This window comes from Scleropages formosus, chromosome 19 (genome assembly GCF_900964775.1).
Source record: "Scleropages formosus chromosome 19, fSclFor1.1, whole genome shotgun sequence".
NCBI lineage: Eukaryota > Metazoa > Chordata > Actinopteri > Osteoglossiformes > Osteoglossidae > Scleropages > Scleropages formosus.
In genome coordinates, this window is record NC_041824.1 from 3991994 (window position 1) to 4019770 (window position 27777).

The 27777-nt window shown below is 49.7% G+C and overlaps 3 protein-coding genes across 12 annotated transcripts; 2 read left to right on the plus strand and 1 right to left on the minus strand.

Annotated features, from left to right (window-relative positions):
• The first annotated feature begins 208 nt into the window (after positions 1-208).
• kbtbd2 (kelch repeat and BTB (POZ) domain containing 2) lies at positions 209-10796 on the plus strand. 8 transcript variants are annotated; one of them, XM_018741214.2, is made up of 4 exons: positions 209-355; positions 4395-5063; positions 7451-7616; positions 8022-10796. In XM_018741214.2, exons 2-4 carry the CDS (start codon positions 4891-4893, stop codon positions 9576-9578), a joined length of 1896 nt encoding a protein of 631 aa, XP_018596730.1. In that variant the 5' UTR covers positions 209-355; positions 4395-4890; the 3' UTR covers positions 9579-10796. The 8 variants fall into 8 exon arrangements, with proteins under 8 accessions (XP_018596730.1, XP_018596729.1, XP_018596732.1 ...); XM_018741213.2 differs by having other exon boundaries at positions 4398-5063; XM_018741216.2 differs by lacking the exon at positions 209-355 and adding an exon at positions 363-861.
• On the minus strand, positions 10235-24741 carry avl9 (AVL9 homolog (S. cerevisiase)). Of its 3 annotated transcripts, none has more exons than XM_018741210.2 (16): positions 24455-24741; positions 21549-21669; positions 20958-21043; positions 20175-20246; positions 19722-19811; positions 19557-19623; positions 18802-18842; positions 18655-18693; positions 18342-18411; positions 17617-18044; positions 16986-17120; positions 16589-16808; positions 16389-16506; positions 16200-16253; positions 13329-13417; positions 10235-13189 (listed from the first exon to the last, which is right to left on the minus strand). In XM_018741210.2, exons 1-16 carry the CDS (start codon positions 24539-24541, stop codon positions 13068-13070), a joined length of 1839 nt encoding a protein of 612 aa, XP_018596726.2. In that variant the 5' UTR covers positions 24542-24741; the 3' UTR covers positions 10235-13067. The 3 variants fall into 3 exon arrangements, with proteins under 3 accessions (XP_018596726.2, XP_018596727.2, XP_018596725.2); XM_018741211.2 differs by lacking the exon at positions 24455-24741 and adding an exon at positions 22957-24448; XM_018741209.2 differs by lacking the exon at positions 24455-24741 and having other exon boundaries at positions 21549-22339.
• Positions 24742-25691: 950 nt separating this feature from the next.
• Positions 25692-27777, plus strand: lsm5 (LSM5 homolog, U6 small nuclear RNA and mRNA degradation associated). The gene is made up of 5 exons (XM_018741113.2): positions 25692-25776; positions 26313-26408; positions 26845-26872; positions 27154-27226; positions 27510-27777. The coding sequence occupies exons 1-5, from the start codon at positions 25731-25733 to the stop codon at positions 27540-27542; spliced, it is 276 nt and encodes a 91-aa protein (XP_018596629.1). The 5' UTR covers positions 25692-25730; the 3' UTR covers positions 27543-27777.

Sequence of the window (27777 nt, forward strand, 5' to 3'; positions counted from 1 at the left end):
TACAACAGTCAGATTTATTGCATCGCGCACCGACAGTAACTGCATCTTCCTGTAGAGGTCAAACTTCACCGCCGGACGCGCCAGACTAAACGCGCATGCGCGCGGTCCCCCGTTCGGCGGGCTGTGGAGCGCGTGCGCTCTCCGCACTGGCTCTGTTGCGCCGCGAAGCGCATGCGCCATCCGAGCATTTCTTCGCGCTGCGCGCTCCTGGCCGCAATCGTGCACATTCGGCTTCCGGACTTCTTTGGTTTGTGTAACGGCCGGGAGGAGCCGTCGCCGCTACCGCCGCAACGCGCACGTTTGAAACCAGCAATAGTAAACTTGGAAGTGAAACAGTGAAGTGTTGGTCGGCTCTGTAAGTAGAAATGGCCTTCTTCGGCCGTTAACTCGTTAGCTATCCGGAAAGCTAGTGTAACAAACTGCGCGTCTCACTACGGCGGAAACGGCAGTGGCTGTGTGAGAATCTGAGGTAACCGAGTGCTAGTGAGCTAGCAGCTAGCTAACGAACACAGGCACACAGACAGGGGGCAGGCGGGGTGTGAATTCAGGCAGGTGAGCGCACAGTGTCAGGGGGGCGCGTACCCGTGTTTCGAAGGCCGACGTGATTTAAATTTTAAGGGAGCGAGTTTGACGGGGTCGCTGCTGTGCGGGCCGGGTGGGACAGTCCTGTGTCTGTCCGGGGTTGAGGCGCCCGGAAGGGAAGGGAACGGAACGGAAGAGACGAGACGAGACTAGGGGCAGATTGAGATTCTCGTCCGGATCTTTGTCCTCGCCCTTTCCCTCCTCCTCCTGGTCCCGGTTCCGGTGCGAACCATCGCCGAACATTGTGAACGCGCTGCGGAGGGAGAGTGGGGCCGCCAGGTAGGTGGTGTGTTGTGGAACCCGATCGGATGTTGGGCGCCAGGCAACGTGACTGACTGTGTGTCTGTGCTCCTTCCTTGTGCTCGCGATGTCGGGGACACGTTGTCCTGAGAGAAGCTCGCAGTCCAACCCTTGGCTTTCCCTCCCCAAGTTCTTGGTGGATCATCATGTTCTGCTCCTTTATTTTTTTTTTTTAAGAAATATATTTTACTATCTAGCCCCCCCCCCTCCGAGCCAGATGTGGCCTAGCCGTGAGGATGTGATGTGCACCCCGACGTGAGCGTGATGATGTTGGTGCTGAAGAGGAGGATGATGATACCATGGTAATTCTGAGCCTCATCATGGCGGTGGTGCTGATGGTGGGGATATTGGTGATGCTCTTTGTTTCTGCTGACTGTGTCTGACTTTGGACACGTGACCATGGCTCTAACTTATTAAAACTGCTCTTCTCTCCATTTCTGGGCGGATGAGTGATATAGCACGTCTCTGGCGGCAGACGTTTTATCGTCGTTGTCTGGGGATGACTGGGTGATGACTCAGAACCACGTTTAGCCTGCATTTTATTTTTTCTGCCAAATGGGTTAGAACAGCTGTAAAATTAGTTGTGGATTTTGAACTGTTGCTCATGTTGACCCATCTAAGACTTGAATGGGTTGTTCCTAGTGTAGGTCTTACAGTTCAGCTACTTTGTTTATTCAAAGTAACAGAATTTGACACTGTATATCAGTGTGCATTTAACTGATCGCTTCAGGGACAGTACTTCATTTAAGGGCAATGCAGCGGAACTTGAACCAACAGCCTTCAGGTTACAAGTAGGTAGCCTGAATTGGTACACACCTTACTGCTGCATACATGTTATAACTTATTTTTTATCAGTTGCCTTGAATATGGAAGCAGTGCGTGCTAATTATTTCTGCCACACTTTAAGATGACTTTAAATGTTCACACGTGGGAGTGCGTGGATGGCGTCACTGTTGGCCTTTCTCATGACATGGTGTATTCATGATTTCGTATAGTAAGCAATCTTGTGCTTTATTTGGAGATGCCGCATTAAGCAGTGCAGTTGCTGAAAATAGATGGGAATGTGTATGATTGCGTGTCCCGTGTGCTGAACAACAAATTTAAATCAGAGCATGTTTTGTATTATGGTTACCTAACAGCTAGATTGCTGCATGTAGTGTTTAAGGGTGTGAAGTTGAAACCAGAAGGTTTTCACTTCTAGCCACACTTCTTGCTGTTGCTATAGTGCCCTTGAGCAAGGTGTTTACCCTGGACTGCTTTTTAGAAATACTCAGCTCTGTATGTAGACCAAATACTGACCGACTTTGGAATAAATGTGCCTGCCTGTAAAGTAGTAATTACAATAGGTCATGCAAAACATCATCAGACTTATCAGATTCGGAGCACCCAGTTTGTTTATCATTTAATTTTCAGTCATCGGCTTCAAGGGATCGCAGAGTTAATTTTCTGTTTTTTTTTTTTTTTTTTTTTCCCCCCCTTTCTTTTTTCTAGGCTGGTTATAAGCTGATGTACAATTGCATTTCAGTGGTTAAGCTGGAGAAACAAAAACATGAATTCAGATGTTACAAAATATTTAGTTGAATGAATGTGTGATTACTGATGAATAAAACGTAACATAATCGTCAGCTTTGGCTCTTCCGCAGCACAAAATGTTTGTTATGAAATGTAGTTTGTCACCGGTTGAAATAATTGTTTTACAGGTGTGCTGGTTTGAAGTAGCTGCTGTTTTTTAAAAATCCTTTTAGAGTTAACTTGTTTAAATAACACCTCTTATTGCCATCCATTCAGAGGACTGAGGTTTGAGTCCTGCACCTGATGATGTAGTACTCTTGAGCAAGGTACTTGGTATGAATTGCCCACAGTAAAATTCACCCTGCTGCATTAATTGGCTCATAATTGTAAATGATGTAGAAACCTCAGATTGTTGGCCCTTTTGGAAAAAGGCATAAGGATAAATGAATGAATGATAAATGGGACAGCTGGTAGTATAGTGGTTAGAGCTTCTGCCTTTGGACCCAAGGGTGGCAGGTTTGAATGCCACATCTAACATAACACCCTTGAGCCAAGGTACTTATGCTAAATTGCGTAACTTTGAAAGTCACTTTGGAGTAAAACGTCAAATAAGTAATAACTTGCCGATGTTGAACGTACCATTAAGTTTTAATGAAGGGAGGTGAACCCTGTGCCTCCTGAGTTGGTGGTTTCTGGGTAGTGCAGCAGAGTCCTGATGAGCCTCTGGCCTGCTTCCCAGGTGAAAACCCTTTGGTCGTGTACATAATGCCCTGCAGGAGTACCCTGAATTGGACCCCGATGTTCTACCGGGAGGGTGACGCAGTGGGTTGGACCGGGTCCTGCTCTCCGGTGGGTCTGGGGTTCGAGTCCCGCTTGGGGTGCCTTGCGACGGACTGGCGTCCCGTCCTGGGTGTGTCCCCTCCCCCTCCGGCCTTACGCCCTGTGTTGCCAGGTAGGCTCCGGTTCCCCGTCACCCTGTATGGGACAAGCGGTTCAGAAAGTGTGTGTGTGTGTGTGTGTGTGTGTGTTCTACCAGGATTGCAGCAACCCTGACTACAACAGCAACAGGCCACCGCCACTTACCAAGGCTTCTAGGATTGCTGTGTATTGTTGTAGCCCTGACTTTGTGCTTGTGCTCTACCTGTGTCACACCCTCTGGGAGAATTGCAACTACAGTGGGTTGATTTACTGTGAGCCCACAACCCTGGCTGATAGAAATTTGTCACGGAACTGATAAGGTCAGGAAGTGTATAGGTGGGAACGTGCAAAGTTAATTTTGTAGCCAGCGCTTCCTGTGTGCCGAGGCAGGTGACAGCTGTCCAGACAGGTGTGTCACTAAGAATACCCTCAGCTTCCCTCTGCGTGTGCTGACTGCAGCCTCCTGCCAACATGCGCGTACAAGACCCGCACATGGCAGACTGTCACTCTGCGAATGCCGTCTTTGAGGGCAAATGACAGGTCGGGGGTGTTTGAGGGGATTGGTGCTGGGGAGGTGCCAGGCAAGCGCAGGGCGGGCAGCCTGCCAGGAGAGAGCAGATTGTTGACCAAGCAGTTTTTCCCAAGCAGCTAAAGAATGCTGGGTGTAGGAGTGTAGAGGATGTACCTGTGTGCTGCTTGGGGTCTGCTTTGTTAGATGTCTGTCAGCGTTGGCGCTCGTGCCACACGGGTTTTGACAACAGCAACAAAGCGTAACAATTTTTGTACACCACGAAAATTACATAGTAAAAGAAGTAGGTCCTAAATGCTAATAAATACTTTATGTTTAATAGCAGCTGCGGTCTTTGAGGTTGCAAACCTTTAAGAAACATGTCAGATAGTGAATGATATACACTTCACTGTTAAAATGAATTTTGCTCAAATTTTAATAGCCTCAGCTGAGCAATTAACGGCAGGATGGGAATGAGCACAAACTGTGGCTTTTGAGGGAATGACCTTCCCTCATCATTGGCTGTTTGTTGGTTTGTCGCCATGTCGACGTGTAACGTCCTTGTGTGTTCCAGCAGATGCAGAACAGGAACGAGCACTGATGTAGCGGCGACGCCAGGACCCCTCGTCTGCCTCTGACTCCCTCCGGCGCCCTGGAATGGATGTGCGGCATGCCACACCCCCTCCCATGCTCCCCCATCCCTCTTGCACCCCAGGCGGAAGAAAGGCTCCAGACACCTAATCAATACCAAGTGACCAAGGAACAAGTGCGGAGACACTGCAGTTTGCAATAAAACTGGATGTGTGAGCAGGCAGAGAAGAAAGAGTGTCCTCCTGCATCTTTTTTCCCGACCCCCCACCAAAAACACAGGCTGTTGCTCTGTTTTGTGTTTTTTGTTGTATTTTTGGGAGTTGTTTCAAATTTTGCTGCAGAAATCCTTTAGACCCACACACACACACTTTTTTTTCTTCTTTTTTTTTGTGGGGTTTTTTTTTTCTTTTTGGTGCAGTGCCCTTCTGTTGCTGGTTTTTGTGAATCGGAACTGGGCCCAAGGTTCGTGGGATGCGACCATGTCAGAGCCCAGCGAGAGCACACCTGTCAATACGGACTACGCTGTCTCCCTGCTGGAGCAGCTCCGGTTCTTCTATGAGCAGAAGCTGCTAACGGATGTGGTGCTGATGGTGGAGGATGCTGAATTCCCCTGCCACAAGATGGTGCTGGCCACATGCAGCTCCTACTTCAGGTGAGTGCCTGGCACATGCACCTCCCGATGCCCTCTGATGCCCTGTGATCTGATGTCAAGGTATTCGACTGCATGCTGTGAAATATTGAAATGTACAATTCAGCCAGTGAAGAGCTCAATGGACACAACAGCTCAACAGGAGCATAAACTAAACACAGTGCTTGTAGAGGAGGAGGTTTTACCACTGCAGTTGTGAACATGAGTAAAGATGCTTACTGTAGAATTTTTACCCAGTAAATATGCTGCTGTAGAAACAGATGAACTTTAAAGCTGTTAGTGCTGTTTTGGAGAAAAGCCCAGATAAGGTGTAACGCCTGGAGTTTGTACAGGTGGTGTCTATAGCAGTGACTGTGTGTGTGTGTGTGTGTGTGTGTGTGTGTGTGTGTGTGTGTGTGTGTGTGTGTGCGCGCGTGTGTGCATTGGCCCAAAGAGTCTGGTGAGTGAGCTATACCTGTCGAAATGTGAGCAGCCTTTTTTCATCTGGCAGGAATGGTAGGAGATCACAGAACGCTGTGTTCGTAAACAGCACAAACGGAACAAGGTCTGTTTGGGTTCCCACAAATGGCTTTGAACATTGCTATGTAATAGTTAAAACCACACTTTTAAGTTCATTTCTTACTTTTATAGCTTTTTTCCCTTTTCTTTTTAAAGTGTTGTTGAAACTGAGCAAGAGTCAGGGTGCAGGAAAGGCCATCCTTTTCGTGGTAGCAGCCGATGTGGCCACAACCGAGTGGGTGGGCTGAATTTTCTAGTAGCCCTGCCCACATGTTTTTGTGACTTTCCCACACACTCTTTCTCTAGTGAAATCATGTGTAATGTGCCCCCCCCCCCAGCCATACTTCATGTGGTTCAAAGAGGTGTCCCTTGCCCTTCCTGTTGGCTCCCTTTTCCGGTGCCCCAGGTGAAAGAGGACACTGCGTCTTATTCAAGTGCAGGGGTAAGATGATCCTTCCCTGGGCACCACAAGGTGGGAAGCGTTGCCTCATCTGGAGCCCTGGTGGGAGGGGTTGCAGAGGGGACAGGGCTGCTCCATTCACCTCGCGTGATCCCAGAGTTAGTGAGATCGGGGTGTGGGTAGAGTGCGAGGGAAGGGCAGGAGAAAAGATGTGCAGTCATGAGGGCTGGAGGAGTGGTTGTGTTGGTGTGTGTGGGGGGGGGGGGTAGACAAGAGAATGAGTCACACTTTGGAAAATAACTGCATGGGATGCTGATGTGTGGGCGTCCAAAAGAGCTGAAAGCGTGAGGAGTCGCCCTGCACGTGGCAGGATCAGTTCTGAGAAAGAACCTGGTTGGATCCTATGTCCATGTGGAGGGACAGCATTGCTTTGCGCTGCACTTGGGTTTAGTCTTTCACCTGTATCACAACGTTAAATGAACACATGAGGGTTTCAACCAACATTGGTGAAAAACGCTGGTCATTTTTGTGTTTATTCCCCATCCTCCTCAGTTGTCACATTGGCACATGTTCAGGACCTGCAGCAGCTCCTGGCTCAGCTGCAAAGACTAGCGTGTGGGCGGGGCCAGAACCGCAGTCTGGCCTGCAGATACGAACACAGTCCACACACTTCTCTCGAGGGATGTCTAGTTACTTGGATACTTTGATCATTTCTCCGTGTTCTTGGCATGACCAGGTTGCTTTGTGATGTAGCTACTTCATTTAAAGGGTTTGGCAGCCAGATTATGCTGTAATTATAATTATTAATTAGGCAGATGTGTAATTGAGAACAATGTGAAATATCAAAGTTTGCGGTATGTAAAACTGCTTTAGGGAGTACGAAGGTTGCATCTTGCATGAAACAGACAAGTGCATATAGCACAAGTGCTATATTTAAGAGCGCAGTGAGACAGGTTCAGGAAAACATGTTTTGACACAAACTAGAATTGACATTTACTAGTTGCAGTATATTTGATGATGTAATGCAGGTTGAGCAAAGAACATTTTGAATGGTTTCTGTCCTTTCCTGAGGGCCCCTTAGGTTCCTCTCAGGCAGAAACATTGAAGAGTATCATTCTTAATAATAAATAAAAAAAAAAAAAAAAAAAAAAAAAAAAAAGAGGATGATGATGAATGCGAATAGCAGTTATGTCTTCTGGGTCACTGAATCTGAAAGGTTGTTGTGATGCAGAGAATATGGTTTGGCGCTGTGATGAGAAAGGTACCTGAGCTGCACCCTTAGATGGTTTGTTTGCTTCTTTCTAATTTATATTTGTCAAGGTCAAGGTGAAAAGGAGTTAAATGTTCTAAGTTGTACCCTGTTCGCTCAGTACGTTAATGGACTAATGTTGCTGTTTTGTCTAAGGTGGTGTTTTTGGTCGATTGATTAATTACTGCCATCATCCCAAGTGGCTGTTGACCTGAAGGAGCCTCTCTTGCTTGTTCCCTCAAGGGCCATGTTCATGAGCGGCCTGAGTGAGAGCAAGCAAACACATGTGAGCCTCCACAACGTGGACCCCGGGACTCTTCAGATCATCATCACCTATGCGTACACGGGCAACTTGGCCATAAGCGACAGTACAGTGGAGCCCCTGTACGAGACAGCCTGCTTCCTACAGGTGTGTTCGTCATCTCTGGGTTTGGGGAGAGAAAGAACGCCCCGCTTCTGGGTGCAATGACTCATTGGTGCGTGTGCAGCTTGTGTCTTTGTTTAAAATTTGTTCAGTATTCTTTACGAGGGGGCGTGGTGGCGCAGTGGGTTGAACCGGGTCCTGCTCTCCGGTGGGTCTGGGGTTAGAGTCCCGCTTGGGGTGCCTTGCGGCGGACTGGCGTCCTGTCCTGGGTGTGTCCCCTCCCCCTTCAGCCTTACGCCCTGTGTTGCCAGGTTAGGCTCTGGCTCCCCGCGACCCTGTATGGGACAAGCGGTTTAGACAATGTATTTTTTTACAACATGCAGCCACTCTTGTCTGAAGTGACGTTTGGTGCTGTGGCCGCAGCTGTTGACATGTCTCCTTCCCTACTAGGTGGAGGACGTGCTGCTGCAGTGCCGGGACTACCTGGTCAAGAAGATCAATGCGGACAACTGCGTGCGAATGCTGAGCATCGGTGACTTGTTCAGCTGTGCCGAGCTGAAGCAGAGCGCCAAGCGCATGGTGGAGCACAAGTTCCCGGCCGTGTACCGGCAGGAGGCGTTCCTGCAACTGTCCCATGAGCTCCTGGTGGACGTGCTGAGCAGCGACAACCTCAACGTGGAGCGGGAGGAGACGGTGCGTGAGGCGGCCATGCTGTGGCTAGAGCACGACATGGAGTCACGCTCGCAGCACCTGTCCTCTGTGCTCAGCCAGATCCGCATCGACGCACTGTCTGAGGTGACGCAGCGCGCCTGGTTCCAGGGCCTGCCACCCAACGACAAGTCAGTGGTGGTGCAGGGCCTCTATAAGTCTATGCCCAAGTTTTTCAAGCCGCGTCTGGGGATGACCAAGGAGGAGATGCTTATCTTTGTGGAGGCATCGTCCGCAGAGGCGCCAGGCGACGGAAGCCCGGCGGGGGGCGGTCACGCCACCGTGTGCTACAGCCCGCAGGCCGAGAAGGTGTACAAGCTGTGCAGCCCGCCGGGGGACCTCCAGAAGGTGGGCACCCTGGTGACCCCAGACAATGACATCTTTATTGCTGGTGGCCAGACGCCAGTGAAGACCCCCATCGCTAACCATGGCAAAGGAGGCAAGCTGCAGGTTGCCTTCCGTTCAATGGCCAGCTTCTTCTGGTTGGATGCCCAGCAGAACACATGGGTCCCCAAGACGCCCATGCTGTGCGCCCGCGTGCGTCCCTCTCTGGTGCACTGCGAGGGCTTCATCTACGCGATAGGTGGTGACGCTGCGGGTGGCGAGCTGAATCGGCGCACAGTCGAGCGCTATGACCGCGAGAAGGACGAGTGGAGGATGGTAAGTCCGCTACCGTGTGCCTGGAGCTGGAGCACTTGTGTAGCAGCCCGTGGCTGCATTTACGCGATGACCCACGACTTGACATACTGCTACTTCCCGCGCGCTGACGCCTGGGTGGAAATGGCTACGCGCCGCACCAGCCGCTGCTTTGCCTCAGCTGCCGCTTTCGGCGACCTCATCTTCTACGTGGGCGGCCTCCACGTGGTCAGCAACTCGGGCCTCCGGTTGCCCCTGAGCACAGTGGACGGCTCCTCAGTTGCCGTGGAGATCTACGACGTGAACAGAAACGAGTGGCGAGCGGGCGCCAGCGTGCCGGCCAAACGTTACTCGGAGCCGTGCGTGCGGGCGGTGGTGCTGCTGGGCACGCTCTGCATTTTCGTGCGCGAGACGCACATGAACGAGCGTGCTCGCTATGCCATCTACCAGTATGACGCAGAGCTGGACCGCTGGCATCCACGTCAGCCCATCTCGGAGCGTGTGCTCTGGGACCTCGGAAAGGACTTCCGCTGCGCCGTAGGCAAGCTCTACCCCTCCTGTCTGGAGGAGTCTCCCTGGAAACCCCCCACATACCTCTTTGCCCCGGACGGAGCTGACGAATTCGAGGTGGACGGTGAAATAGTGTCCCTCCCCCACGTATAGATAGCTTCCCCATTGCCTCCGGCTTGGGTCCCAAGTGGGTCGTGCTTTTTGTTCGGTTGCATCCGAATAAAATCCAGAGCCAAAACGTATTCCAGGTGTTACCTGCACACCCAACCCCTCTCACCCCATCCACCACCTTCCCAGGACTCTGCAACTGCCCCTTTTGCCCAAATGCGCCTGCCTTCTGCAGGAGGGTGTCCCTCAGACTGACCATAAACATGCATACAAATGGTTACCTTTAACTAGTAGGGGTTTTTTTTTTTTTTTTTTTTTGCCAGTTGCAACTTTTCAAGTATCAGTATAGGTCTGTTGTACTATTACTACAATGTGATAATGAGAAAGCAGAATGAAAAGTGATTAATCGTGATAATGCACTTACTGGAGAACCACGTCACAGCAGTGTTCACAACTGTACCTTCTCCTCCTCGGCCTCCCAGTCTCATCTTTCCCCTCCACTGCGTACAGGAGGCGGAGGGACGCAACGGTGGGCCAAGGTGTAGCATCCGCAGAGGCGACCGCAGGTCCGGTCACCGGCGACAGCTCATCCATGCCACACCCCACCCCACCACTTCCTCCTCACAGGTCTTCCACGTAGCTGGCGGTTTACAGATGCACCGTCGTCTTCTCCCTCTCACGCTGTTGACGTTGAAATAGGATTTTTTTTTTTTTCTTTTTTTTCCTCCCTTTGTGGGGGTGGGTCGCTCACCGATGGATATATGGCGGGTCACCTCACTCACGCCTCCACTATCTGTACTACAGTAAACTTGGCTCATGCATACGATTAACAATGCTGCTGATACGGAGAATATCTATTTTTCATATGTTGAAACAAATGTTAGTGCGGGAATGGAGGGAAAATAACCAGGTCTATTTTGTATTAGTTTTTATTTAATATGGATCATTACTGTAGTGTGATTGTGTAGATATCCATTATTTTTTATTCCTCCTTGTGAGTGAACTGTTAAATGGTGGTGTTGTGGGTTGGGCGGGGGGGGGGTGGGCTGAGGGGACATAACCCTGGGTAGGGTTCCAGAGATCATCCCGTCAACCACTAGCAGTGGAAGAGTTCGAGTGGGGGGGTGGGGGTTTCCCTCTAACCGTCACATGAGCACAGGTGCTTCATGACAAATGTTACTAAGCATGTTCGGCTGCATCATGTTCCTTTGGCACTGTATTTTGAATGACATTAATTTATTCAAAAAAGAAAGTGAAGAAAAATGTTTGTGCCTTTTTTTTTTTAAGTTTTGTGAAGCACAGTGTTTAGCTGTTGCACAGCGCACATAGCTCTCTTTCTGTCCTACCAAAACTTACCCTCTGCGGCCTGTTTTCGAAGCTCTTTCCAATATTATAGGTGAACAGGTGGGTGGTAAGAGAATTACACTTTGTACTTTAGTCACCAAAGTACACCATTCGCACCTGAGTCCCGATTGTGCTTTTGGGATTCAAATGCTGCAGTCACTGCACCGAAGTGCCTGTTTTCACACTATTAGATGTGGCACCGGGTCAGAACACTTGCACAGGTGGTAATATGCAAGCTCATAATGGCTAACGTAAAGTGACACGTTCGGCGTGAAATATTTTGTAATTAAACACGCAGACCTTTGTGCCCAAGTGCCACTTTCCATCAAGTCTGCCTACGCTTTTAAGAGTAAACTACTATTTTCATTAATCTACATGTTTTCACGGTTGTTTCTTGCTGTTGCTGCAGCACAGACTCAGCGTTCCTCTAATCTGGAAGTCAGTGCGGAGGCCACTGGGTTCGTCCATTTCAAAACGCCGTGCCACGGGCCGCTCCCGCTTTTGTCCGGCTGACCTACATTTCGTCGTTGGGCTGGGAGACGAGAGAGCGAGGCCCGCCGCTGCTTTGTCGTCATTTTTTCCCCCCCTCCTTCACAATTAATGGAAACAAAAACTGTTCGAGAGCTAGACACCCCACACAAAGCAGCCGCAGTAACAACCATCTTTCAGCAAAGTTTCTTTTAATACAGGAACAAAATGTACCATTCTTTTAAAAGCCTCTGTCAGTAAATACAGGTTTTGCTTAAATTCCATACGCTTCACATTGAAACACATGACATTAAATATCTGCACATGTAGCATTTGTAAAACGATTTTTAAAAATGTCTGAGGACAGTATTTGTAGATAATGAAGTAGCCCTAGAGGTCAAAGAAAATTAAACATACAATCAATAATAAAGTGGGAGGGGGAGACTGCAAGCAGTACAAAACTCAGCAACTGCCTGAGCAAAGTAGTCTTTGCTACCTGAAGTCTTCCCCCAGAGCAAGGCTTCACATACTTTAGACAAGAGATATACAACAAGTAGAATGATCATTAAGCCATCTGCATGTAACAAATATACAGATATGTAATGATACTTTTGTGCAAACACTTTGTGTGGTGTCACAATATTTTCTATCCCCAGTGTAGAAATTAAAAAAATAAATGTTCCATTACACCTTCAGATACAGGATAATATACAAATAAATTAAAACATTCTGCATTCTGGCCACAGCAGCTTCACTTAAGATATTTTTAGACATGTAGTTTTTTTTCCCCCCTAAATCCTAGAAATAGTAAAAATGACAAAGCTGGAGTGATGTCAGCTCAGCACAGCGTTTCACTGCACGCGTCTGCAGAACAGGGTAAAGAGTAAACGAATCCACAGCACCACAACATAACGAAACAAACGCATCAGCGGGTGTCCGCCGCAGGGCACGCTAAAGAGCCTAAACCAGACACTTGTGGGCGTGGGGTGTGGCCAGTGGACGGCTTTGGAAGGGACCGACTCGGTGCCGTCACTGACCGCGCGGTCGCGTTTCTAGAAAAATCCACCCCGTCCCCACGACGTGGGCGAAACCTGCGAGTTGCACGGTCTTGTCAGATGCAATCTCTGCCGCTCTTGGAAGTCTACCTGACCGTTTCCAAATATGCAGAGCGGTTCACCTAAAGGATGCCTGAACGTGTGCAGCATCCAAGAGGACTGTCCTGTGACAACGCTCGTGGTCTGGTGTTGGTTGCGGAGGTGGGGGGGGGGGGCTTAGGGCACCATTAGCGCTTCTCCTAACTTCCCCTGCGGCATTCCAGCAGCACGCACTCTGCATTTGTCCCTCTGTCCTAAATACTGCACCGTGACTTCACGAGGGGGGACATCCTGGTCAACACACACTGACAGGTGCCAAACGCTCATGCTAAACTCATACAAGCTGTGACACACACAACCTCCCCTTTTTCACGGTTATGCCCCCACCCTTAAGGATCCAGGACATGGGAATAAGGGGGGGGGGGGGGGGCAGAGGATGGTGAGGTTGGGCACCCGTTTCATCATAAGCCTTTACATACTGTTGGTGTTCACAGGAAGTGATGTCATTACAGTATTTCTCCTGCTGCTTTTCCTCACCGCAGGGTGGGGTGGGGGGGACTGCCGTGTACCAGGAAGAAGAGATGGAGGAGGGGAGGGATGAGAAGCGAGTGATGAGGGACAGGTGCGGTCAAGGTTTCGCTGACGGTTGCCCACTGGCCACACCAGTGACGCCTGCAGGCTGGGCCAATGTGGAGAACCAGGAGGACATGGCCGACCTGGCGCTGGTGAGAGCCCCGCCCACCGACTGGCCTGCGGACAGAAACACGCACGTAAGCGCCACCGTCGCCCGTATGAGCGGACCGAATGCGTGGTGTTGAACCGTGGAGCAGGTGGGAAATGAGAGAAGCCCGTAGAAATGGGCTGAGGGGGTGACGGAGGCCCCGCCTACCCACTGCCTTGCCGGTCTGCACCACATTCCGGCTCGTGGTCATCACGGCATTGCCGATCTTCTTCCCTCGCTCGCTGTTCTGCACGGAGCTGAAAAACACAGGACTGCGTGACGGCAGCGCCTGTCGCGGAGGAAAGTTCCAGAAGAGCGTGCCGAAGCGGGAGGGAGGGGGTGGCGAAAAGGCAGAAACCCTGCGACAGATTGCGGTTAAGGATTTCCCCGTTACCAATTAGCGAGCGGGAGCTCAGAGGAGCCGTACGCTACGTGAAACCGGGCCTGAAGATCTCAACGTACTGCTGCCTTGGGCCATTTCGAGCCCTTTACGCACACCCGAACTACACTGCCTTCCACGTATAGAGGCAAGGCTCCGCAGGTCACAGGTTCGAATCCCACCTCCAGCTGTTCTACCCTTGAGCAAGGTACTTACCCTTAACTGCTCCAGAAGGAGAAAAGTATCAGATAAATAAATAAATGTAAATGCTTTAGCTACAGAAATGGATGTTGACTCGGTCCATGATGGTTTTAGCAATACAAAAAAAACCACATTCAATGAGACTGTGTGACACCACACACTATTTATTGCTTGTTACTCAGTCCTCAGCAGGGCAACAACAACACAGTGACGGGGAGTGGTCACAAGCAATGTCTCCATCCCTTCCCCATGTGACTCGAACCCTGGCCAGTGGGCGATACCAAGCTGGGGTTTCGGTCCTGGAGGAGGACTTGGCTGGTTGACCCAAATAAAAAGTGACGTCCAAAAAAAAAAAAAAAAATGCCCTTGGGCCACGAGCTCAGCACACCAATAGCCTGTCATGTGGCTCCGTTTTCTTTCTCTCAGAGGAGAAACGAAAGAAAACAAAGTGAAATGTGTGTGAAAACACACACACACACACACACACACACACACACCCCGTCTCCTCCTTGTTGGATTCTGCGTTTTTTTCTTTTGAAACCTCTGAATAGTGTCAGGGGACAAAGCAGGCGAAAACAAGCTGAACAAACTGGTCAGTTGTCCAGAGCGTCAGTGAAGGGATGGGGGGGAAGGGGGGGCATGTCTCCTGTCGCAAAGTGATGGAGGAAAACAAAAAAATACAGATTCCAGGAAGACGCCTGGCGGCGCTCCAGGCGCACCGAGTGACTGATGGCGAAGCGATGGCGCTCGCGGGACGGAAGGACAAAAACGGGGTTATACTTGGCGGGGGGGCTTCCCTCTTTGTTACATTCACCTGTCACTGGCGGGGGGGGATCAAACTGTTCATCGGTATGGAAAGATTTCAGAAAGGGAGCCGCAGCCTTTTTTTTTTTTTTTAAAAGAACCCCACACACACACACACACACACACACACACACACACGTGAACTTGCCAAACATCTCGCTGTCACCATATGAAAAAGGCGAGTGGGGGAGGTGGGGCTGCGTTCGGTGCCCATTATCCACCCCCCACGGCGCTCGCCTCCACCGAGTCGCCGGGGCGGTCGGTGCTCAGGAAACAGCCCTCGGTGAGACTCCGGCGTCACACTGAGCCGCCTTTGTGCGCCAGTCATCCACTGGGGGGGGTGGGGGTGGGGGGTTCCTTCCTACCAGTCTTGTGTTTTGTCCACTTTCACAAACACTCTAGACCCTCACCCCCCCCCCCAACCCCACCCCACCTCCAGGAAACGGCCCGAGTTGAACGCGCCATTCGCACCGCGCCGCGCCAGTCACGTGACCAGGACCTTAGAGCTCAGCGGGACAGGAAAGTCCAAGTTGCCTTTGGCTGCGCCGAGCCGTTTCGTCCCCTTTCTCGTCACATCGCGGCTCAACCCCCCCCTCCCGCATCCTCCCCACCCGAGTGCCGATCCACGTCCGTTTGTTTACCGACGCGTTGCGTTACAGTTCACCGGGGGTCCTGTCGTCACATATCGAAGGCGAAGGTGAACTGTGTCCGTGTTCTCACCATAAAGCTATCAATAGATGGGAGCGGAGGAAGACGCATGGCTCGCAGATATGTCACACGTAACCCTAGAGGCTGTGTTTTCAGATGGAGAAATTCAATCCGTTTCCTATAACACCCCCCCCCCCCACACACACACAGTTCCTGGAATGAAATGTTACCCCGAGAGCCAATGTTGTTTTTAAGAATAAAACGTCTATAATTAACCGACGACTAGAGCGACGCGAGATCTGAAAGTAAAATACTACGTATTTATATTGCCGCGGTATAAATAGAAAAGGGATGTGAACTCGCTGTGAACAGCAAGGCTGATATCAATCGTGTCGAAGTCCTTTCAGGCCAACGCTCTCTTCCGCTCAGTTATCGAAATCATCTTATAATTATATCATCTTATTGCCCTACGGGGCACCGGTACGACGGGGCACCTCCGCTGCGAACCAGCAGCAGCCAATCGGAGACGGCTCTAACGCACACCTGGGAAGACCAGAGCGTGAAATGATGTATAGATCACAATATATCAGCGAAATGACATAAATCGCTTGTAGAACAGTTCGCGTGAAACCAAAAATAAGGAACCGGCTCAGAGAAGCACGACAACCGCCCTGATCCGATTTTACCACATTCTATCAGGGAAAATCGTGAGCGTTGCCTAACAATGCTTCTTACATTTACATTGATTCATGTAGCTGACACTTTTCTCCAAAGTGACTTACGGTGTTAAGGTTACAATTATTTACCCATTTATACACCTGGGTAATTTTACTGGAGCAAAATAAGGTAGGTACCTTGCTCGAGGGTACAACAGCCGGAGGTGGGGATCGAACCTGCGACCTTTAGGTCCAAAGGCAGTAGGTCTAACCACTGCACTACCAGCTGCCCCCCCCCCCCCACTTCGCAACATTCATATTTTGCTTTGCCTGGAGCAGACGGACACTCACTGCGAGAACTTCAGCTTGACATCGGCGACGCTGTACTGCCCTTGGAACGGATGGCTGGAAACAGAAACACAAACCTGTGAGTAGGTAATCATCATCATCATCATCATCATCATCATCACCACCACCACCACCACCACCACACCCTCTAAAGCAGCAGGGCCGCAGCCCCATCGCTCCTGCTCCACCTACCCCGGGGTGACCTCGGACATGGCCGGGTGCCTGTTGCTGTGCCACACCCTGTAGTTGTGCGTGTTCTTCCAGGCAGAAACGAAGGAGCTGCCGTAGTCCGCCAGCAGCTTTTCGTTATCTGTAGGCCGAGAGCAGATGTTCACCTTCGCCTCACCGGACGCCGGTAACGGAGCCCGACGCCAAACGCAATCGGCCCGTACCTTGCTGCAAGGAGGTGGCGAGCAGGGAATGGACGTAGAGGCCAAACTGGGCGCGGATCCACTCGTCGCCCCCCTCCCAGCCGGTGCCGTCCAGGAACACATCCTCGCGGTTCTCGGTCACGTGCTTCACCAGGTAATCGGCAAAGCGCAAGTCGGCCGTCGTCAGGCTCATCAACCTGCGCAGTTCAGGGTCCTGGATCTGGATGCGGCCTTCCTCCACCTGGCGCGTCGGCACAAACGCGGTAAACGCTAAGCGCTTAATATCGGACACGGATGCGGAACGCGGTCGCTCTAACGCGTCGGAACCGGCACATATCGCACGAGCAGCAGCAGTTTTGGAAAACTAACACCGACGTTACATGAGTAGCACCACGCGGGACTGACGGGAGAAACTCACGTCCACCACGGCGTCGCTCAGGTGCCTCTGCTGGCGGAAGAGGATGTTTGTCGCTCCGGCAACGAACCCGCGCACCGTCACGTCGGACAGAAGGTGGTGCTGTTGCAAAGCCATGTAAGGCAGGCAGAGATAACCCTGGTAAACACACACACACACACACACACACACACACACACACACACACACACACACACACACACACACACACACACACAGTAGGGGTCATTGCAGCCAAGCACTGTGCAATTCCTTTGCTTACAGAGAAGAGAGAAAACAAGTCTTCGAGGAACATCTGTGAGGAACAGGTTGGGCGAGAACTCAAGTGCGGAGTTTGGCCTATATTTACACAAGAAGCGCTCAGTTTACCACGGGAATAAACGTGCAATGCTCCCGGGCGGAGCAGACTATGGTTGCATAACCATGTGAAAACCACATATTCATTCCCTCCCGTCATATGACCCGATTACCACAGAATGTTTACTGCAGTCAAAGGTTAAACCACGGTTTAGATGAACCATGGCGACAGGTGACGTGCGGTTAATGTTCGACACAACTGTTTTAGAAGACGGTTAAGAAACATATGCAAACACAGCGAGGCAGCCAGGCAGGGATGCCCGGAGACACGGTATACCTTGGTGAAGATAGCGAGGGGCATGCCGTATTGGTCCTCTTCCAGGCCCGACACCAGTCCTTGGGTGAGGACGGCCTGGCCGCTGGCAGACTGCGGCTGTTCCGTGATGGCTGCTCCCGCCTCGCTGTCTAGCGCCTCCATGCTCTTGGGGGCGCCCTCCTCCAGCACGCTGGGGTCCAGCGTCTCCCAGTCGCTCTCCGAGGACTCCGGCGAACCCCGCGACGGGGGCTTCAGAAGGTGTCCGTCCGCCGCAACCGCGGGCCTTTCGGGTCGGGCGGCACACCCTCCCGCGGAGCCGTCGATGTCCGTGACGGACACGGAGACGAACTCCTCGGAGCCCGGCGTCGCCTCCGCCTGGCCGGACTCTTCGGACACGCTGCTCCTCGGCCTGTAGTGCGAGGAGTCGGCCAGGCCGTGCTCCATCATCCCTGCAGGGAAGGGACTCGTCAATAGAGCCGGTCTCGGTGTCGCCATATGGCCTTCATGCAAGAGGGTGTGAGGGCTGCTCATCGGTGGACGCCGACACCACGACCGAACATCACGGTTCTGCACATAAACAGACTCACGCCGAGACACTGGGTGTAACTCAACTTCCAAGACCATACAAGTGTTTTTTTTTTTTTTTTTTTTTTTTTTTTTAAATCCTCTACCGATAATCCACATGAACCATAAATGCTTACATCCTCCAAAGTAGAACAAGGTAACGTTTGCACGGGGCTGCTTACCTGGAAAAAGTGATAAAACCGTCATTAGAGTTCCCACCAGTCTGTTGACGGGAGACACGTAGAAGAGAACCTGTACGGAATGAAACGTGGTAAGGTTCTTCGTTTACCCCAAGACGTGTGGGGGAAAAAGGTACGTCGCTACAAACAGCAAGCGCTGCCTCAACTTCGGTCACGCAGCAGAGAAGCAAACAACATGAACAAGCTGCAGACAATCCCACAGCTTTACATCCTCCGGTTCCGACCCCTGAGCGAAGCGTGAGGTTCGTACACGGGGGACCAGCCGTCTAGCCGTGGACGGCGACGAGGGTCTTACCTTACGTTCGAGCAGGACCAGCTTGAAGAGAACGAGGACCTGCAGAGACAGGAGAGGCGACTGATGCGCACACTTCACATGGCGCACGCACGCACACACACACAAGCGCTACCGGGTTGTTCCGCTCACTTGAACGAGTCAAATTACCTTGTGCCGGAAGTGAAGAATCAAATCCCTTGGAGAGAGACCTACAGAAGAAAATTAGTGCAATGAACGAAGATGTCAGAGAGCACTTTTGGGGCGCGTTTACCAACCGTCTGACAACCACCGACAAGCCCGGTACTCTGAGGGGTCTCTCAGGAGGGCGATTCATTATAATTCGCGGGGCAACAAAACCTGCACACAGACTGGATCATCAGCACCAGCGCTGCAACTCAGGGACCTGGATGCACTAGAACCATGAGCAGAGCTCATGTCTCAGCAGGGGTTTTGAACCCAAGTCCCACCGGTCATCTACTCACTGTATAAAACTACCCGGTTGGGCACCCCGACTCTCCGAGAAGGGATCGGACACACGGAGTCGCCCCATGCAGCGGGACGCGTCCCGCGGTCCATCCGGACTCAGCGAGGCTCCCATAGACCCCCGTGAAGCTCGGCAACACTAAACCCGGGGGCGGGGCTCCCGAAGCCTGCTGGCTGGCCGGCAAAGACACCCCAGGCTTCTTTGGACGCAGGTTGCAGGTTTAAATCCAACCTCCAGCCATAGTACCCTTGAGCAAGGTATTTATCCTAAATTGCTCCAGTAAAAATTACTGAGCTGTATAAATGGTAAATAACTAAGTATTTTAACACTGTAAGTCGCTTTAGAGAACAAGTGTCAGATAAATGACTAAATGTAAATGCGAGAGACAATAATGTCACTGCACCGGTGACCAGTAGAGGGCGCCACGCCGTCACCTTACCCAGGTAGACCTGGGATCCCTCTGGAGTCGTCCCTCTCAGGGAGCCGTTCATGTGATCATACAGCTCCTGGAAGGGGGGGGGTTGATAAGATGAAGTGCTGGATGGGCAATAGGTGTGTGTGTGTGTGTCTGTGTGTGTGTGTGTGCGCGCGCGCGCATACCCACCTTCAAGATGGAAATCTGCGAGAAGTCCTTCTCCTCGAAGTAGGCGTGTGTGATGAGTTGCAGCTTCGCCTGCAGAAGGCCGTACAGCGGCTGGAGGAGGGAAAGGTCGCAGCTGTCAGTTCGCACTGCGGGATGGAATAGGTGCCATTCTCTCCCGGTTACACCCCCGATCCATGTGGGGCACATCCCAGAATGCATCAGTTCCAAGACCTTGACCATGTCTGGTGGGCAACGCCCCCGGACCCCCAACTTAACCAATCGAATCGAATCTATATCCCGGGGAGAGACGGATCAGGATGTAGATGAGGGCCTTTTATTTGTTGAGTACCCCTCTGGTGCTCGTTTCACACACCAGATTCACGGTCACCCCCCCCAGTCAACTGTCCCCACCGAGACTGAAATGTTAAACCCTTCAAAGCCGAGCCCCCCCAACAAAGACGCACAGCGACTCACCACCCGGCTCAGGACACACACACTCTTCTGGACCGTCTCCCTGGTGACGTCGGCCTGCCGCACCCTCAGCGCCTGGAACCGGTAAACGAGGAGATGACCGTGAGTGACCGCACTCTCTGCTGCCATGACAACCGCGGGGATGTGACACGAAGCTGCCCCTACAGTCGGGCCTCAGCATCAGGAAAGCGTAGAGGGTAGGATGCCCTGTGGCACATGCTGTTTATTAATAATTATTTATCATTATTGTTGTTTGTTTGTAAGTTTAATGTATGACACTGATTGCAAACCAATGTTCTAACTGGAGTGTAATGTTTGTTTTCCAGCAATTATTGAACGTCAATGACACGGTTCCGTTTTCCCCCCAGTGATCAGGGAAAAATACGGCCTGACGAAGACTCGCTCTGCAGAAGAAGGGCAGCGAACGAGGTAACGAGCGCCTTACCGCAGTTTACCACAAAGGAAGAAGTAATAAGCAACGAACTTGTTTTTTAAAAAAATTTCGGCCGTTTTAATTTTTAATTTGGCCTCCCACAGCACAGCTCACTGTCACACTTTATCTTCTCTGGGCTGAGAGCAAAACATGGAGGCAAAGCCCTGCTCGCCGAGACTCATCCTCCTACCATGTCGACTCGGCGCATTTAAAATAAAAAACATGGTTTAAAAAAAAAAAAAAAAAGGTCGACTGCTCCATCGAAACACATTACATGAAGTTTACAAAAAAAGAAATGAAATTATTTTACATGCAGAGGCTACAGGAACGCACACCTGGAGTGTAGGTCTCACCTTGGCCTCGATCTGGCGGTAGCAGGACACCCCGTACACACACTTCATGTCCCCAGTGAGAGGAGGCAGGTGGAAATAGACACTATCTATCAATTTAAAAAATACATGTAAAAAACACTTAACATACCAGTTATAAGAACATTATATCAATGTGTTCATGTTTAATAGTTTTTTTCATAATTACTTGTTTAATAATGAAAAAATTTGTATACAATTGATGACTTACACTGGTTTATACCGCGGTATGTGACCAACAACACTCTGTATTGTTCTCTGAGATGTACGTCTGAATTAATAAATGTCAACGTAACGCAATCAATACCCATAGGACCCCAACTGGATCCTATAGGTAGTGGGGTCACATCCCTTTGACCTTTAGGTCACAACCAGAGTCTTGAAGGTTTCTTAGAAGGATCATAAGTTTAAAGTTTGTTAAGGAATTACTATGTTTACACCCCAAGGGAAAAGAGAGGAAAAAAAAAAAAAAAACATGGATGACTGTACTTTGACACCGCGGTGCTAAAGACCTCGGACCACGTGAGGTTACACACCCGTCCAAGAGAGGGGGAAACGCAGGGTGGTGGTTCCTACCTTCCTGGTAGTTATGAGCTCCATCAGGGAGAGCGAGGAAGGGCAGGTACTTCCACTCCTCCGGGAGAGAGCTGCTGTCGTGGCCCTCCTCCGGGACGAGGGGGGGGTACGAAAACTCAACCTGAGGGACAGGAGACGGAGCGGGAGGTGAAGGACGAGCCCGTCGGCGCGCGGGACAGAGAGCCGCACTTGGACCTCGTGCACCTCCCTCCAATTTGGCGTGGCAAGTATTACTTCCACTGATCGTTTTTTCCAAGGCCACATAAAGTACTGCATGTACTACAATACTGCTCATAATTATTAACCCATTTACTATACAGCTCCGTAATTTTACCAAACCCGTTTAGGGTAAGTACACCATGCCCTCAGCTTACGACTGGGACTGCAAGTCTGTTCGCATTTTCATTTGTTCATAAATCCAATCTCTACATTACTATCAACAAAAGCTCAACAGTTGAGATTTCCCCCAATTTACTGGTAGGGTTACACTCCCTAAATACCTCAGATCCAGTTATAGTACATTAAAAATTCACCGTAAAACTGCATTTACTCTGTTTTCTTAGGCCGGACACACTCCCGCTCTCAGCGCTCACGCCGATTCATAAACGGAAACCCCCACAGGAAAACTGTGACACGTCATGTGTCCCAGCAGCGGCGACTTCCCATCTGGTGATGATCCAGACTGCAGAGCCTAACCCTCAAACCCTAACCCTAACGTTAGGACTGGGGTTAGGGGTCAGGGCGGACCGGTGGTCTCACAGCGCCTGGGTGAGGCGACATGGATTCGATCCCCACTCAGTCTACGTGGAGTTTGCATGTTCTCCAGGTGTCTGTGTGGTTTCCTCTGGGTGCTCTGGTTTCCTCTCACACTCCAAATTCACCCATAGTGTGTGAGTGACAAAGAGTGTGTGTGTTCCACTGAGGTATGGATGAGTGACCCAGTGTAAGTAATGTATCTAGCAGCGTAAGTCACCGCGGTGAATAAGGTGTGTGGGCTGATCACACTACATGGAGTTCACTGGAAGTTGCTTTGGAGAAAAGCATCTGAAGAATAAATGTAAATGTAAACATTAACCCCCTAACCTCCATCCCAACACTAAAATGAACCCCTACCCCTATCGCTAACCCCAACCCCTTACAAAACCCCAATTCTACAATATTAAATACGGTAAATTAATAATTAAAATATGCTCACGTTCCAGTGTTTGTAAATTAGTGAATTGAAATTAATACATACTTTACCCTCATTGATGTACTGCAAATTACACTGTTACAATACTTTACTTTAAAGCATTGCTCAGTTTTGCACATGGTGCGGATTTCCGTGGATAAACATAAAAGCCGCAGCCGATTTTTACCACGGCGTCTCACGAAAGCAGTCACTCTTTGGGCAGTTTGACCAGCCTACCTTCTGCACCTGCCACTCACAGGGTCCCGCGCAGGATCAAGTGACATTACCGCACACCTGGCGCACAGGTGAGGCCCCATGGTTCCAGGAGGTGCAGTAAGGCACGGACTCCGCAGCCACCCGCTGCTTGAAACTCCGCCCCCGTCTCCAGTCGTCCCCCCTCCCCGTCACCAATGAGCAGATGGAGAGCAGGAAAGCAGTGTTGAGACACACAGTGAGAGGGAGACCAGGTAACCATATCAGGTAACGGTTAACACCACCCCCACCTGGATGTGAAACAAAACACTGTCCCTGTGTGTACTGATCGTCCAATCCGCGTCCCCTTGGGTCCTGCAACCCTTAGCTGACCAACCCTTCACCAATCCCATCAGCCCTTAGACAACCAACCCTTCACCAATCCCATCAACCCTTAGCTGACCAACCCTTCACCAATCCCATCAGCCCTTAGCTGACCAACCCTTCACCAATCCCATCAGCCCTTAGCTGACCAACCCTTCACCAATCCCATCAGCCCTTAGCTGACCAACCCTTCACCAATCCCATCAACCGTTAACCCTTAGACGACCAACCCTTCACCAATCCCATCAACCCAACCCCCACACACTGTCTGAAACCACTTGTCCCGAGTGGGGTCGCAGCAAGCACCCCTCAACCAATCCCATCAACCACTAACCTTTAGACGATCAACCTTTAACCCTTAGCCTACTAACCCGTAACCAGACCGCCAATCCCGGGATCATAACTCTTAACCCTGAGACGACCAAACCCCAAACGTTTAGACTAAACCATGACCAAACCCCAGTCTTGCAGGACCACAAGTCCTTAATATGAGTACAAGTTTTCAAAATATCAAACTGTGTAGGAATGTGGACATGTTACACATGTGTCCGCAGAGGAGTTTGCTCAATTTTTCATGCGTGACAGGTTTGTGAACTGGTTTGACACTGTTTTTACCATCTTGTGATCTTATCAGCATAATAGTGGATGGTTCAGCGGTTTGTAGCTTTTACCTTCAATCGGTGACTTGTACGGTTTCTGTATGTTTTCTAATGTATTGTTTTACCTGGAAGCTAAAGTGTCATCAGTGGTATCATCGGTTTAAACATGGTATCTGGGACTGCAGTATTTCACTACGTTTTTTTCTATCATTTGTTTATTATTTCTTTAGCTGACACTTTATTTGACACTAATTTACTAATCTGCCCACAGTTATTTACATTTATACAGCAGGCAGGGTGTTCTGGAAGTGGGATTCGAACCCCAGTCCTTCAGGTGCAGGGTGGCAGCTCGATCCACTACGCCCCCTGCTGGCCGCACTGAAGCTCTCTGATTGTAAACTCTCTCTTAATTAGTAAATGGGGGGGGTGGAAGCAGCAGACTCTGAGCACGCGCTCCCGTCCCGCGTCGCCTTCCCCCAGCACCAGGCTCAGAGCGCGCGCGCACACCCGCGCGCGGGGTGTGGAACCCGCAGCAGGTTCTCTCTCTCTCTCTCTCTTACCTGACAGCCCTTCTTGTGATGAAAGCCCACGACCACGATGTGTAACACGGGCCCCCTGGGCTCGTCTACTCTGCCGCGCGCCTCCATGGCCCAACTTCCGGCCGCAGTGACGGCGACCGCCGCAGAGTCGCAGCCGACGATCCGCTTCGCAGCGCAAAGCAGCGCAGCTTCGCGTTCTCGCTCCGGCCGTGTGCGGGGGGCCCTCGGACCGCGGGGGAAAGACACGGAGAAGCGGGACTGCGCTTCCGCCTCGCTGACGACTGTTGTGAGTGACGTCAACGCGGAAATAGCCCCCTCCCCCATCTATCTCTGACGTCAGAGCGAAACGGGTCCCAACACAGCGCCCCCGTGTGGCTTTCTGCGGAGGCGACGTGAAGCATCTTTTATTATTATTATAGGTGTTGTTGTTCTTGTTGTTTTGTTGTTGTTTGTTTCACTTTTATAATGTCAGGCTGATACAGCAGAAATATTTTTAATAGTACAATTGAAGATGAACGTTGCTGCATATGAAGGAAAGAAACAAACAAACTGCACTTAAGAATCACACGTCTGCATCTAAGTGTCTCTTCCTGCTAATGTAATGAACACGTTGTATTTTCTATGTGATGTACGTCGCTTTGGAGAAAAGCGTCTGCCAAAAATGAATACGTCATGTAAATGGAAATTTAAAGAAATCGCGATGAAGCTCGTAACTGAGAAAAGGATTTAATAAAAGTATCTTGTGCGTTTCTGTTTCCGTATTCTGATGACTTGACTGTTGGTCCAAAAATAATGGGGAATAACGTGTATGTATACGACTTTTGACACAGACACATTAATTTAATAGTAGCCTACAGTATTTATGATAATTCGGCGCAAAATTAATGGGTGAGCATGTGCATAAGTGTTTTCTAAACTAGAACGGATAAACTGAAATAATTTACTAATATCTGTAGTGGAGCAGGTGGATTTTTTTCCGAAAATTAGAGGCAAGTCATTCTTATTAATCACACTGAGTGAACGTGATGTTTTTGCAGCCATTTAGAGCAACATTTCAAATGCGGAAGGAGAAAGCAGAGAGTAAATTTTGAGAGATTTTTCCATGGAATCAGAACTTCACAAGGAACAATCACCTCTCCTCGAACGCGTCCCTTCTTTTTCTGACTGTGACTTTCGAACTTGAGAGCGATCCATTACTTCTGTCTGTGACGGTGGACGGTGTGTCCGAGCGATTACTTCTGTCTGCGACGGTGGATAGTGTGTCCGATCTATTACTTCTGTCTGTCCCTTTTCAAACATGGCGGCTACTCAAGCAACAAATCCGTCGCAACTGCTCCCGCTCGGTATGCATTGCTTGCCTTGTATTGTAAGAAGAACTGATGCATAAATTAAAATATGCACCTCCATATAACGTCTCGTCAGTTGTTTAAAGATTTTCCTTTGGGAAACTTATTAAAAGAGAACCAGTAGTTTATCCTACCTAGTAGTAGTACTACGGCTCGACTCCGTCCGTGTGACTCAGATTACCTCGATTCACAGTAAAATAGTACCGTCCTTATGAAAACAGCGAGAAAGTGCACGTTATTTCGCTTAGTAAATGTGAGAGTTGAAATTATTTGGCGCGTAGAATATTCGTAAATATTGAATTGTATATTGTAAATGTGAAGTATGATGTGTAATAATATCATGTAACCCTAGAATTGTAAAGAATAGGCCTAATGCAGCTACACGTGATGTTTACTGGTTCATGGTGGAATGTGACAAATGAACTGTACTATAGAATCACATGTCTACAGGTCTCTTCTGTTGATCGAATGGTTGGAGAAAAGTGTCTGCAAAATGAAAAGATGATTAAATGTAAGTGTAATTGCCCCCGCAGAGCTTGTGGACAAGTGCATCGGCTCCCGGATCCACATTGTCATGAAGAACGACAAGGAGATCGTGGGAACCCTGCTGGGCTTCGACGACTTTGTCAGTATCCTTTGGAGAGCTGTGCGTTGGCGGACCACGGAGTGGTCAGCGTGCAGAATACGCTGGATGCACTGCTCAGTCGTGTTCCATGAGAGATGATTCTTAACCATCCAAGACCAAATTTGACCCTTTGGGAGGGAATGAATCTCTCCAGAGAATGTTGAGCCTCGTTGAGTCAGGGATTTAAATTTAGGGGAGATTGATTTTAATGCCTTTCCTCTGTGAATTTGTGGTGTATGTAGATGATACAAAGATTCTCTGGAGAGCTCTTTCTCAGAAGTGCTCATTGGGTAGCAGGAAGCTTCACCGAAACAAAGATGTTTTCTACTTCTCCAACATCGCAAGTGTGTTACTTGATGTTTTTTCTCTCAAATTTTAGCCTTGAGCGATGAAATGTGATAGTGTCTCCTGAAATGGTTTTCCTTCACGTCATCTTCAAGATATGGTGCTGGAGGATGTGACAGAGTTGTAAGTACATTAGTGAATATTTAAGGTTTTCTAGTGCTTTTTGTGATTTGAAGGGATTGTGGACACTGAGCAACGCATCACTTGGAAATCCCCTTGTTCCACTATGGTGACATTTTGGAAGCCCTTAAATACGTCAGTGCAAACATATCTATTTGCGATTGATATTCAATACCTGGTATATGGTTCACCTGTTTTTGTGCTACAGTCATAAGGCGATTGATATGTGCTGATTTACTCCGCAGAATATCGCTGTTAATTTACCTGAGTTTCCTTTCCTGCAGTGAGATCACACCAGAGGGAAGGAGGATTACCAAACTCGATCAGATTCTGCTCAATGGCAACAACATTACTATGGTGGGTACACACTGCTTTTTCTTCTTTTGTAATATTCTTCCACTCAGCATGAGGAAAATGGGACACTTTGGGTACAAATTAGACCAGAAGATGGGGGGTGCTTTTATTCTTTCCTCCACTGGTTCATGAAGTCAGTCAGTATCAACACAGAATGATTTTGACTAAACTGTTGGGGCTGCGGTTCAGAGGTTAAGGTGAATTTAAACTGGAACAAGTTTCCTAAATTGCTGTGTCCTCTGAACCTATAGTTTAAAGCAAGCCTGTGTTTCTTCTCTTCCTTCAGCTGATTCCTGGAGGAGAAGGACCTGAAGTATGAAAGTACAAAAAAGATTGTGGTTTATTTTTGTTATGATTTTAACTTTTTCTCCAGGTGTATGTTATGGTTTGTTTTACTTTCATTTCAATTGGGCAAAAGTTCTTCTTGTAACAAAAACCTTTTTGCAGTGGGAGCTCAGATTTTTTGTTTGTAGAAAACAAATGAGATCATGCAATGTTAAAATTCTGTTTTCATTTGAACGTTTTCTGTGTTATAAATAAATGAGTTAATGAAG